Source organism: Pocillopora verrucosa, chromosome 7, assembly GCF_036669915.1.
Source record: "Pocillopora verrucosa isolate sample1 chromosome 7, ASM3666991v2, whole genome shotgun sequence".
Taxonomy (NCBI): domain Eukaryota; kingdom Metazoa; phylum Cnidaria; class Anthozoa; order Scleractinia; family Pocilloporidae; genus Pocillopora; species Pocillopora verrucosa.
Genome location: NC_089318.1, coordinates 18,479,288 through 18,490,647, shown reverse-complemented (window position 1 = coordinate 18,490,647; position 11,360 = coordinate 18,479,288). Strand labels below are relative to the sequence as shown.

General features: G+C 38.3%; 3 protein-coding genes across 5 annotated transcripts; 2 read left to right on the top strand and 1 right to left on the bottom strand.

Moving 5' to 3' along the window:
• Positions 1-39: 39 nt before the first annotated feature.
• Positions 40-2,776, top strand: LOC131781041 (gephyrin-like). The gene has a single exon (XM_059097688.2). It carries the CDS (start codon positions 81-83, stop codon positions 1,947-1,949), a length of 1,869 nt encoding a protein of 622 aa, XP_058953671.2. The 5' UTR covers positions 40-80; the 3' UTR covers positions 1,950-2,776.
• Positions 2,777-3,265: 489 nt separating this feature from the next.
• Positions 3,266-5,916, top strand: LOC131781013 (heat shock 70 kDa protein 13-like). Its single transcript, XM_059097658.2, has one exon. It carries the CDS (start codon positions 3,301-3,303, stop codon positions 4,615-4,617), a length of 1,317 nt encoding a protein of 438 aa, XP_058953641.1. The 5' UTR covers positions 3,266-3,300; the 3' UTR covers positions 4,618-5,916.
• Positions 5,917-5,935: 19 nt separating this feature from the next.
• LOC131781024 (gamma-butyrobetaine dioxygenase) lies at positions 5,936-11,042 on the bottom strand. Of its 3 annotated transcripts, none has more exons than XM_059097668.2 (5): positions 10,945-11,042; positions 9,549-10,219; positions 9,145-9,250; positions 8,437-8,639; positions 5,936-7,080 (listed from the first exon to the last, which is right to left on the bottom strand). In XM_059097668.2, the coding sequence occupies exons 2-5, from the start codon at positions 10,199-10,201 to the stop codon at positions 6,702-6,704; spliced, it is 1,341 nt and encodes a 446-aa protein (XP_058953651.2). In that variant the 5' UTR covers positions 10,202-10,219; positions 10,945-11,042; the 3' UTR covers positions 5,936-6,701. The 3 variants fall into 3 exon arrangements, with proteins under 3 accessions (XP_058953651.2, XP_058953659.2, XP_066025751.1); XM_059097676.2 differs by lacking the exon at positions 10,945-11,042 and adding an exon at positions 10,802-10,893; XM_066169654.1 differs by lacking the exon at positions 10,945-11,042 and adding an exon at positions 10,603-10,781.
• Positions 11,043-11,360: the final 318 nt, after the last annotated feature.

The following is an 11,360-nucleotide window of genomic DNA, read 5'->3' as shown; positions in this document are numbered from 1 at the left end:
AACTCGGCGGCTGGTCGTGGGTAATGTTCGTTAGATGTCGGGCATTTCCGGGCGTATTAACCCTTCCGGAGACGTAGATTATGGCTGCGACTCGGATGGAGCCTGCCTCTGGCACTGTTAGAGTGGGAGTCCTAACAGTTAGCGACAGATGCTCCCGCAGAGAAGCTGAAGATAAAAGTGGGCCGAATTTGCAGAGGTTGGTGAATTCCTCTACTTTGAATGTAAGTGAAGTACTCTATGACTGTGTCCCTGACGAACGGGACGAAATAAGACGAGTTCTTTTGAACTGGAGCGATGTTGAAGGATTGCACCTCGTGTTGACGACAGGAGGCACAGGATTTTCTCCAAGAGATGTCACCCCTGAGGTTACAGCGGAAGTTATCGAAAGATCTGCTCCGGGCCTCTCATTGGGAATGCTGTGCGGATCCCTTAAGGTTACTCCCATGGCCATGTTGTCCAGGGCTACCTGTGGTATAAGGAAAGGAACAGTGATTGTTAATTTGCCTGGAAGTGTTAAAGGTTCACAAGAATGCTTCCAATTTGTTTTACCAGCTTTACCGCATGCCATAGAGGTGCTAAGGAATAGTCCAAATGTGAGTGTCACCCATTCAGCAATGCAACATGTCTGTCCACACAAGGCTCACAACAAACCAATACAAGATCTCAGCAAAGTAGCTGAGAGGGATCGCCATTCCCCATATCCACTTGTTCAGATGGATGAAGCCCTCTCTATGATCATGAATAATTCTCACTGCCTCTCAACAACAGTTTTACCCATAGAAGATGCTTTAGGTTATACACTGGCATCAAATGTCAGTGCAAAAGAACCCCTCCCCCCTTTCCCTGCATCAGTCAAAGATGGGTATGCTGTATTAGCTTCAGATGGACCAGGAGAGCGTGTGGTCTTGGGTGCAGTCACTGCAGGGGAAGTAGCTACTTGCAGTGTCACTTCTGGCCATGTGATGCGCATCAACACTGGTGCACCTCTGCCTCCTGGTGCTGATGCAGTCGTCCAAGTGGAAGATACAGAATTACTAGAAAGTGATAACGATGGAAGAACTGAGAAGAAAGTTAAAATCCTGACAACTCCTAAACCTGGCCAAGATATCAGACCAGTTGGTTTTGATGTTAGTGTAGGGGAACAAGTACTCACAACAAATCAAAAACTAGGACCAGCAGAACTGGGTCTTTTGGCCTCACTGGGAGTCACCAAAGTAGAAGTTTTCCAGAAGCCAAGAGTTGCTGTGCTTTCTACTGGAAATGAGGTTGTAAATCCAGGAGAGGAAACCAAAGCAGGGCAAATCAGGGACAGTAATAGAATCGCTTTAAAGTCGCTGATTAAAATGCATGGATTTGAGGCCCTTGATTTAAAAATAGCAGCTGACACACCCCTGGAGTTGGAATCCTCTCTAAAAAGTGGCTTGGAAAAGGCCGATGTTCTTGTTTCATCTGGTGGAGTATCAATGGGAGAGAAAGATTTTCTGAAACCTGTTCTACAAGACAGACTTGGGGCAACTATCCATTTTGGGAGAGTTTTCATGAAGCCTGGTAAACCAGCAACCTTTGCCACAACCACAATTGATGGGAAGAGAAAACTTATATTTGCCCTTCCTGGAAATCCAGTCTCTGCAATGGTCACTTTCAACCTGTTTGTTCTCCCAGCCCTGCGTAAGATGTCTGGCTCGGAGCATCCCCATCTAACAAAGATCAAAGCAAAGTTGCCTCAACCAGTAAATCTGGATCCAAGACCTGAATATTACAGAGTCACCCTGTCTTGGAAGCCAGGAGAAGCTGTTCCATCTGCAATATCTACTGGTAGTCAATGTAGCAGTAGATTAATGAGCATGAGGAGTGCCAATGCAGTGCTTGAGCTGCCACCTAAGAGTGAAACTCTAACCAGGATTGATGCAGGAGAGATGGTGGATGCATTGGTGATAGGGGAAATCTAAACAACTCAAGTGTGAAAATTAGAAATAACAATCCCAATATATTTAAATGGGTCTGGTTTTCACCAACTTGTCAACTATCTGCTGATAGCAATCATAATTACCTCAAACAGGTTGTTTGTCCTACATTTTAATTTTAAGTGAATTTTCAGAGGCTGACAATTCACTTAAGTCTTAAACTAGCCTCAGGTTATGTCATCAGGGTCAATTTACTTGGCATTCCACACTTTTATGATTTTCTCCAAAGAAAAGTTTAATACCTCTTCCAGAATTTCACTTAAAAAACAATTCAGGTGGGCAGCTCAGCTCAAACTTTGCAGCTCAATAATTTGAGGGAGAAAATAGAGACTCATCATACCTTTAACCCTTTAACTCCCATGAGTGACCAAGACAGAATTCCTCCTTACAATATCAATACAATATCAAGCAGACTAGTGATGAGAATAAAGAAAAATATTAATTAGGGGATTATTAGTTGATCCAAGACCAAATTCTCCAAACTAACATTACAAGAACTACATGGCAGACAGTAAGGAGAATTACTAATGAGATCTTAAGATGTATCCAATCTTACTATACTGTCAGATGTTGATTTTTATAATCCATAGGCAGGAACCTTTAATACTCAGAATCAATTACTTTCTAAGAAACTTAACTCAGATTGAACATCAAGATTGAAAGACATGATCAAGATGGTAGCACTACTCAGTGTTAACCTGAACTAATTATGTCCTGAGCCACACCAATTGCAAGGACAGATCTATAATTGTGTGACAGAATCTCTAATATATTGGTCAATGTAATAAAATGTAACACTTTGAATAATTAAATGCTTTGTTTTTATGGTGAGGATACTTAGGTTTGTTCATTATTGATTTTTGTGAAAACCAGGAAACTGTGAACTTTTTGATTTTATTCTGACAGCTCACACATGAGAACTGACCAATCACAATAAAGTTCCTTATACATAAGCAAACATCAAAACCTCAGACTAATTACTATTGCTGTTGGTGGCACAGATCCCTCTGCCTTTTTACCTCTTTCTTTGAAACACAATTATTACAGCTTTCGATCAATTTTTCCTGTGTTCTTTCGTGTGGTCACACTTCTTGTTTTAGTTTCATAGTAATTTGTAGCCCCCCCAAAAATAGTTCTGATCCTTTGAGACAAAAAATTCGACTTCAGTTATGCAGATCAAGGGTACTTTTATTTTTCTTGTACGCAAAACTCACTACCCTACCCTCCCTGGAGATATGGATGTTTAGTCTGCGCAACCCACAGTACGCATGTACGTGTCGTAAACTAAAGCTTTTCGTCTTCCGGTGAAACCGCCGAAGAAGGTGATTGAAGAAGGATGAGTAATTCGTTAGGACTTTTCCTCGGCGGGATTTTCGCACTTGTTGTCGCAGGATACATTGCTCAAAGTCGTCTACCTCCTCCCAAACCCAAAATTATCGGCATAGATTTAGGAACAACGTTTTCTTGCGTCGGAGTTTATCAAGCAATCACAGGACATATTGACATACTGGCTAATGAAAATGGCACCAAAGTCATTCCCAGCGTCGTTGCCTTTACCGGTGAAGGAGTTTTGGTGGGAAAAAGAGCCTTAGATCAAGCTGAACTGAATCCAAGATCGACGATATACGATGCCAAACGATTTATTGGAAAGACGTTTTCGAAGGAAGACTTACAAAAGTTGTCTTCTCTCTACCAGTTTAAAATCACTTCTGACGAAAAGAACAATCCTAAGTTCGTGGTCGAAAGTCATGGCAACGTTACTTTAGTATCGCCAGAAGAAATCGGAGCGGCTATTTTGAGGGAGTTGAAGCGAACTGCTGAAAGAAACATCACCAGGGCAGTGAATCAAGCTGTAATGTCGGTCCCAGCAGAATTCAATATGGCACAGAGAAATGCAACGATCAAGGCAGCTTCTCTAGCTGGGATCAAAGTTGTACGGCTTATAAATGAGCCCACAGCGGCAGCTATGGCATACGGACTTCATAAAAAGGAACGAGTTTCTAATGTTATGGTTGTTGACTTGGGTGGTGGAACATTGGACGTTTCATTGCTTAACATTCAAGGGGGAATGTTTGTAACTATGGCCATGGCTGGAAACAACCGGCTAGGTGGTCAGGATTTCAATTCAAGACTTATGTCTTACCTAATGTCTGTTATAGAAGATAGGTTTGGCCAGGAACTCACAAATGCTGAAGATATACAGCGTCTGAGACAAGAAGTTGAATCAACAAAAATTAACCTGACAACAGAGGCAGCAGTGACTATAAGATTGCCTCTGCCTTCTCTGGATCATGGGGACAAACATGTCCTTTTCGAGGAAATAATCACAAGGTTAACTTTTGAAAAGTTAAATGAAGACTTGTTTCAGAAAGTACTACAGCCCATCAAAAGGGTATTGAAAGAAGTTGACCTTCCAAAAGAAGATGTTGATGAAGTGGTTCTAGTTGGAGGATCGACGAGGATTCCTAAGGTGCGGCAGCTTATTGAAGAATACTTCAATGGAAAGAAACCTAATGTTGCCATAGACCCAGAGCTGGCAGTAGCCACAGGGGTGGCGATACAGGCTGGCATCATTGGTGGAATGTGGCCTCTTCAGGTGTCAGCCTTGGAACTTCCAAATCACAATCTCAGAAAGATTCAGATTGAGTCCTAATTTATTAATAATAATCTTCTTAACTTATAGAAAATCAATGAGAGATCATTGAAGAATTACAGAAAATACTGTAATCATTTAATGGGGACAAACTCCACATAACTTTTTCTGGAAAAAACATTTAAGCAAAAGTTGTCAATCACAAACATTTTTTTTTTTATCAGATCCTGACAATCATTCAGATTACTGTAATATCAAACACCAATAGCCATGTTCTACATATCTTCCCTCACTTGAGTCATCACATTACAGCCAAAAATTCATTTAAATTGTATACATTTGGTAAAAGCCATTAGAAGGATTTCCAACTTTTTAGAGTTTTACAAGCATGGTAGTTCAGAGGGTACTAAAGATCTTTAAAAATGTTGGGAAAGCTATTCCCTATGTAAACTAGAAAATTATTTAATATGTAGTCATATTCCATGGACCAAAAGACTATTGCAAGATTATCTACTCACAATTCTCAATTTTATTTATTTTAAGAGTTTAATGTCTTATAACCAATTATTTTTTTTATAGACTGAGGTGTAAAATCAAGTAAAAACAACACTTCAAAAAAGAGATTTTAGTTTCTTAAAAATTATACTTAACTCATATCAGATCATGATCTACCAGAAGAAATGTTTTCTCTCATGCAGGTCGTGAGAGTTTCAGGAATACTCACTTAACAATTGGCTATGATATGATTATGAAATTTCAAAACAAAATTTCCTTACTTGTAAACACTAAACCCTTTGTAACAAGTTACCATGATTGTTCCTTGTGATTTTGATGTAATTCTGTTCTCTCATGCCACATGTGAGTAAATTATAAATTATGTGCCACTAATATCTTTTATTTAACAAAGACATTAAATTACATCATTTGAAAAATTTAAGACATTTGTTTATAGTATAAAAGTCTGTGATAGTGTAGTTCTATGAGGTTGCTGTCGAAATTATTTTAATAATTTCTGCCAATAAGTTTGATGTATTATCCAACATACAGCTGAAGAGAATGGAAAGAGGTTTAGCTGGTAGGCATGACATCAAAACATAACAGAAAATTTCTTCTCTAAGTTTAAAGATGTTTCACAGCTAGAAGGCTGTTGGAGAGTTGTTGAAACAAATACTACCCAGAGAAGCAAATGAAATGCCAGACATATGAGAGACCATCAGGTCACATCCTGTAAGTGAAAATTATTTAATTCCAATTTCCTGAAATGTATATATATTATGAACACAGTAATAACACTTTGTGTATTACAAACCACATGTAGATTTATCTCAAGAAGTAATTAATAAAACAAGTTAAAACAGAGTTTTCTTGCAAATTGATTGCTGTTTTTTTCACCACCCTCATTACTCTCTTTTCCAATATGCTTTGGATGCTCTCTTTTTAATACAGGGTTAGAATACTTATAACCAACATCAGTGTTGTTATATTACTATACAAATTTTATCTTCAGATATGGTAAGGTCCTCTAATGAAAATCCAAGTAATCCTAAGAAAAAACTAATGCCTTTTGATAGAAGATAAGTTGGCCAGTATAAATTGAAGAAATGTAAAATGGTTTCCATGTTTACATAGCCTGATGTAAACACTTGGGAGGTTGGGAGAACACGAGATAAGTGTAGGAAATCACGATGCAAAGCGGAGTGGTTTCCAGCTTATCAAGTTTGGTTGTAGATTAAATCACATCTTATTATTATATATTATTAAATCACATCTTATTCTTCACAAACATACTGAAGCACTAAGTGCCAAATAAGTGTTCCATGAATCCATGAATCACTGATATTTCTGGAGTCTACAAAATAATTTTGTTGTAGATTAAATCACATCTTATTATTATATATTATTAAATCACATCTTATTCTTCACAAACATACTGAAGCACTAAGTGCCAAATAAGTGTTCCATGAATCATTGATATTTCTGGAGTCTACAAAAGTCTACTCACTCATTTAATAATACAAAAAAAATTATTTGCCTCAGGGTAAGGAATTTTTTTGAATAATCCCTTCTTCAATGAGAGCTATTGCACCATGTTCAATTCACCTCTAGCAAATAATTATTGTTGAATATTTTTGCACATGGTAATTTCATGACACAGACCACTGTCCTGTAACACTAAGTTTACTGTCCATTCTGGCCACAGGGCCCTTACCAAGTCTCTTCCCTAAGACACTCAATCTGGACCTTGCTACATCCCAGTCAATGTATGCTGATTCCAAACATCTACCCCCTTCCTCTAAAAGAGTGTACCCCTCCCTTCCATGGAGGACACGGTCATTATCAAACACAATCATCTCTCCTGGAGAAAGCTTGTGAAGAAACATATTTTTAGGATCTTTCAATCTCTTGGTTAATGAATAATAGGCTTTGTACATCTCATGGATTTTTTCTGCTGGCACACCCAAAAAGTCCAGTCGACAGCCTTCATTGTGGTTGCATCGTAATAGTCTGCCATGATGATCTAGCCTAAAAGATTCCAAAAAATAAATATTGCATTATTTAACAAGTGGGATAGCTAAATAGTCAGAATTATGATTTGGGGTTTGATTTGAGGAGCCATCTTAAAACCTAGAACTATGTGCTTTATTTTAAAAATCCTGCAATAAATTTTGCAAAATGCCTTTTTCTGGGTCATAAACCTTAACAACAAATGCAGTTAACCCTTTAACCCCTAAGAGTGACCAACCTCTAATTTCTCCTCACCATACCCCCCCCTGAGTCACACATTAAGGTCAGGAGAATAAAGGAGCTGATCACCAAATAAAGAAGCTCTTGATTATTAGACAAGTTTTCCATGTCGGCATCTTAGGAAATGATTAGAGAACAGCATGGAAATGAGTATACTGATGTTAGGGTGTAAAGGGTTAATAAAATGTTTAATTGCTTTCAAGTGCTGCCAGAATCTCACAGTGATTCAGTCTTTTTATGGTTGTTATTTTTTTCTCTGCACAGTGTCTCTTCAATTTATCAGAGATGAAAAAAATAGCATCACTCTGCTAAGTATACTTTATTGTGATCAAGGTTTGACAACCTTTGTTATTTCAAACTTGCAAATGAAATTAAGAACTAAATGATTTAGTACAAAATCAATAGTATTGATTAACATAATCTTTCAATTATAACCACACTATTTCCTTAAATCTTTAAACCTTAACATTAAAATGTATAATTTCCATATTGTTTACTACACATTTCCCATCATAGTGGTGATGAGAAGATGAATTTGTTCAATAATCTAAAGCTTCTTACGTTGGAAATCATTTCCTTCATCCTCTTGACCTTGATAGCTGATTAAGGGGTGATACTGATGTTAGAGATATTAGATGCTAGTCACCCTTAACCCTTTCCACACTTACATCAATATGCATATTCTCCATAATGTTCCCTGTTAATTTCCTAAGGTGCTGACAAGGAGAATTTGTTTAAAAATCTACAGCTTCTTTGGTTGGTGATCATTTCCTTAATTCTTGTGACCTTAACATGTGATTCAGGGGTGATATTGTAAGAAGAAATAAGATGCTAGTCACTCTTAAGTGTCAAAGGATTCAAGAGCTTCATTTGGAGATCATTTCCTTTATTCTCATGACCTTAATGTGTGATTCAGGGGTGATATTGTAAGGAGAAATTAGATGCTAGTCACTCTTAAGTGTCAAAGGGTTCAAGAGCTTCTTCAGTTGGTGATCATTTCCTTTATTCTCATGACCTTAATGTGTGATACAGGGGTGATATTGTAAGGAGAAATTAGATGCTGGTCACTTTTAGGGGTCAAAGGATTAAGGTTTGAAGGGTTGGTACACATTCACATAACATCTGACAACTTACTCAAGAAGTGGTCTTGCACCTTCCAAATCATATTCACCAAGTATGTCAGTTCCACTTGTTCTGAAAAGAATATGAGTTGTGGTGAGCAACTCATAAGCGCCAGGATCTTCCTTCTTTAATTGCTGAGCAACATGAAATGAATCAACCAGGGAATTTTCTCCTCCTTCAGTTGGAGTCTGTTCCTTGCAAAATAGCATCTGTATCTAAAATAATTTATACCAAAATAAAAAAATGAAATCATTTAGATTTAAATGTTCTTCAATTCAAATTTGATTTCTCTCTTTTCTAAGGGATAAAACACCTTAGAAAAGGTCATCCTCACGACACCAAACTTTTTATTCAAGTCTGAATGAATAAGATATTAAATAAAACTTATTATCATTACTACCATGCCACAGCGTTCACATCAGATCTAGTTACAATTCCATTGTAAACTCCACCACATCAGTGTGGGTTAAAACACAAAAAGATTCATCCCACATGATATAGTTAGTAATCCTCCCCTCTGACCTCAATGCATTTTCTTGTTAGTAATATACATAAAAAAAACATTACATGCTAAGGTTGTTGAAACTTCAGTCACTGCCACTGTCAATTTTCCTTCTCCAGACTACGCTCACCTGAACGATCAGACTACGCAATCAAATGTTATCTAGAGTTCAAACCAAATACCGCATAAAATTCACTATCAAAAGTTATCTTCCATACCCCTGGTTTGGCTTCATAGTACGGCAGATCAGAATGTAAAGGCAATGTGTAACTTGTATAGGCAACACTGTTGGCCTGTAGCCTTGTTGATACCACTATTGTTTTCCTATGAGAAAATATTCCAAATGTTAATTTAGAAATTGTTGATAAATAACAGTCTTCCAATGTTGATACAGTCACATTGCAAATGAAAAAGTGAATGACTGATTGACTGACTGACTAAATAACTTACTGAGCAACTTACTGACTGACTGACCAACTGACTGAAGGACCAAATTACTGACTGCGCAACTTACTGACTGACTGATTGACTGAATGACTAAATTTCTTACTGAGCAACTTACCGACTGACTGACTGACTGACTGACCAACTGACTAAATGACTCAATGACAATGAACCATACCCATAAGCTGTCATTCTCAAGTAACCTATGTGTTCCCCTAGCTTTTCCACCAGCCCGTCTTGAATTGGCATGTCAGTGACCAGGGCCAATCCATATCTATACAAACTGTTTAAAAATTCAAACTCCACCATCTCATCTTGAAGAATGTCATGATATTTCATGTGAGGAATGTGGTCCTTAAATTTACTTCCCCAAAGGTTCACTTTCCTAGTAGTTACATCCTCACAAACTCTGTCTTTTAACTCTGCTTCAGTTGGTAGCCGCTTCCTGAACAGAAATTCAGCGTCGAGTGTGGTTTCGTGTTTGTCTGGCCATGCTATTGAAAGTTTACTTCCATCCTCACTCATTTCAACATTGGTAGGTCTGACATTCAGATCAACATCTCTTACGACATCTACAAGGCGCTGATTAGAATCCTTGAAATAGCACTGTGAGCATTGGCAGTTGTCCCGAAGGTATATGTAGGGATATGCATTTGAAGTGTCATCTTGCCAAGTAACATTCAGCATTTTCTTTCCTGATTTCTCCTCAATACCTTTCATCACAAACTTGCTGAGCTGTACAGATGATGAACCCAAACAGCGACACACACATTTGGAAAGTTGGTTTGACAGTCTTATACCAGCGGAACTTGCTTTCCATATCCCAGTCATGACAGGTTGGTATTTGGTCTGTATATTATACAAAGAAAAAGGGCAAATGAAGAAAAAAGGGTAGAGGTTTCGTCCAATTCTTTTCTTTTACTCCAAGTTTGTACCAGGGCAAACTATGGGGATGGGCTGACAAATAAAATGAGGCTGAAAGTGTTGGATGCATGTCATCTTGCTCTATAGAAATCAATATCTGGTTTCAGCCTCACTTAAGCCGCCCAACGGTTTCTAAGGTTGCTTCCGAAAAGAAGAGATGTTTGATAGGGGTTGGGTGGGGTGGGCCATTACGTCAACTTGAGAAGCCCCTCAAGTGCAAGAGGTGCAGCTTTGTGTGTGGGAATCTGGAGAGAATCTTCCTGCACAAAATTTTGAAATAACAGGTTTTCGTAAACACAAGTTCTTACCGTTGAAGGCAGTCTGGTTAAAATCACGCAGCCGGAAGTGGACATAGTTTTCCCTTAATATCAGCTATCACTGGTAAATTCACCCCAAAACAAATCATTGCCCTGGTGCGACTGAAAGTCACGATTTGACTAATGGTGCAATCTATTGATTCACTGCGAGGAGCAGAAAAGGTCATAATTCAGACAATTAACTTCATACTTTAAAAATACGAAACTACGTTCGGACAGACCCAAATTCCTTTTTTCAGCGAAAAAGGAACACTGTCAGCCAACAACATTGTTCAGTTTGTTGCTTGAAGAGGATGCGGTTTTGCAAATAAGTGACCTAAGGTATGAACTAACCTTTACGATCAATATGAGAGACCGCAAGATTTTTTTTCTGGAAGTCACAACAAAATTCGCAGCGACGGTATAATCGACTGTGACCGTCTTGTGATCAACGGTTGTCACGCACTATGAGATCAGAAGTAGCGTGACGCGTGATATCATCACGTGATTTCCGAGAGGGTAGGTCCTATTTTCTGACGTCATAATGTTTCCGGTGGCGCGCTATAAAAAAGAGGTGCCTTAGGTAGGTCTAGATCATTTGTCAATCAACCGTCGTGGCATACAAAAATCCAAAACAGCTTAAAGTGCCGCTGATGCATGGAAGAATTTGTTGAAGTTTGTATTACCTTCCTCCGATCGAAACCTTCTTCATTTGTGGCAGTAAAGTTGAAATTCGAAATGATTCGCTGCGTCATCGCGTAATATTGCCA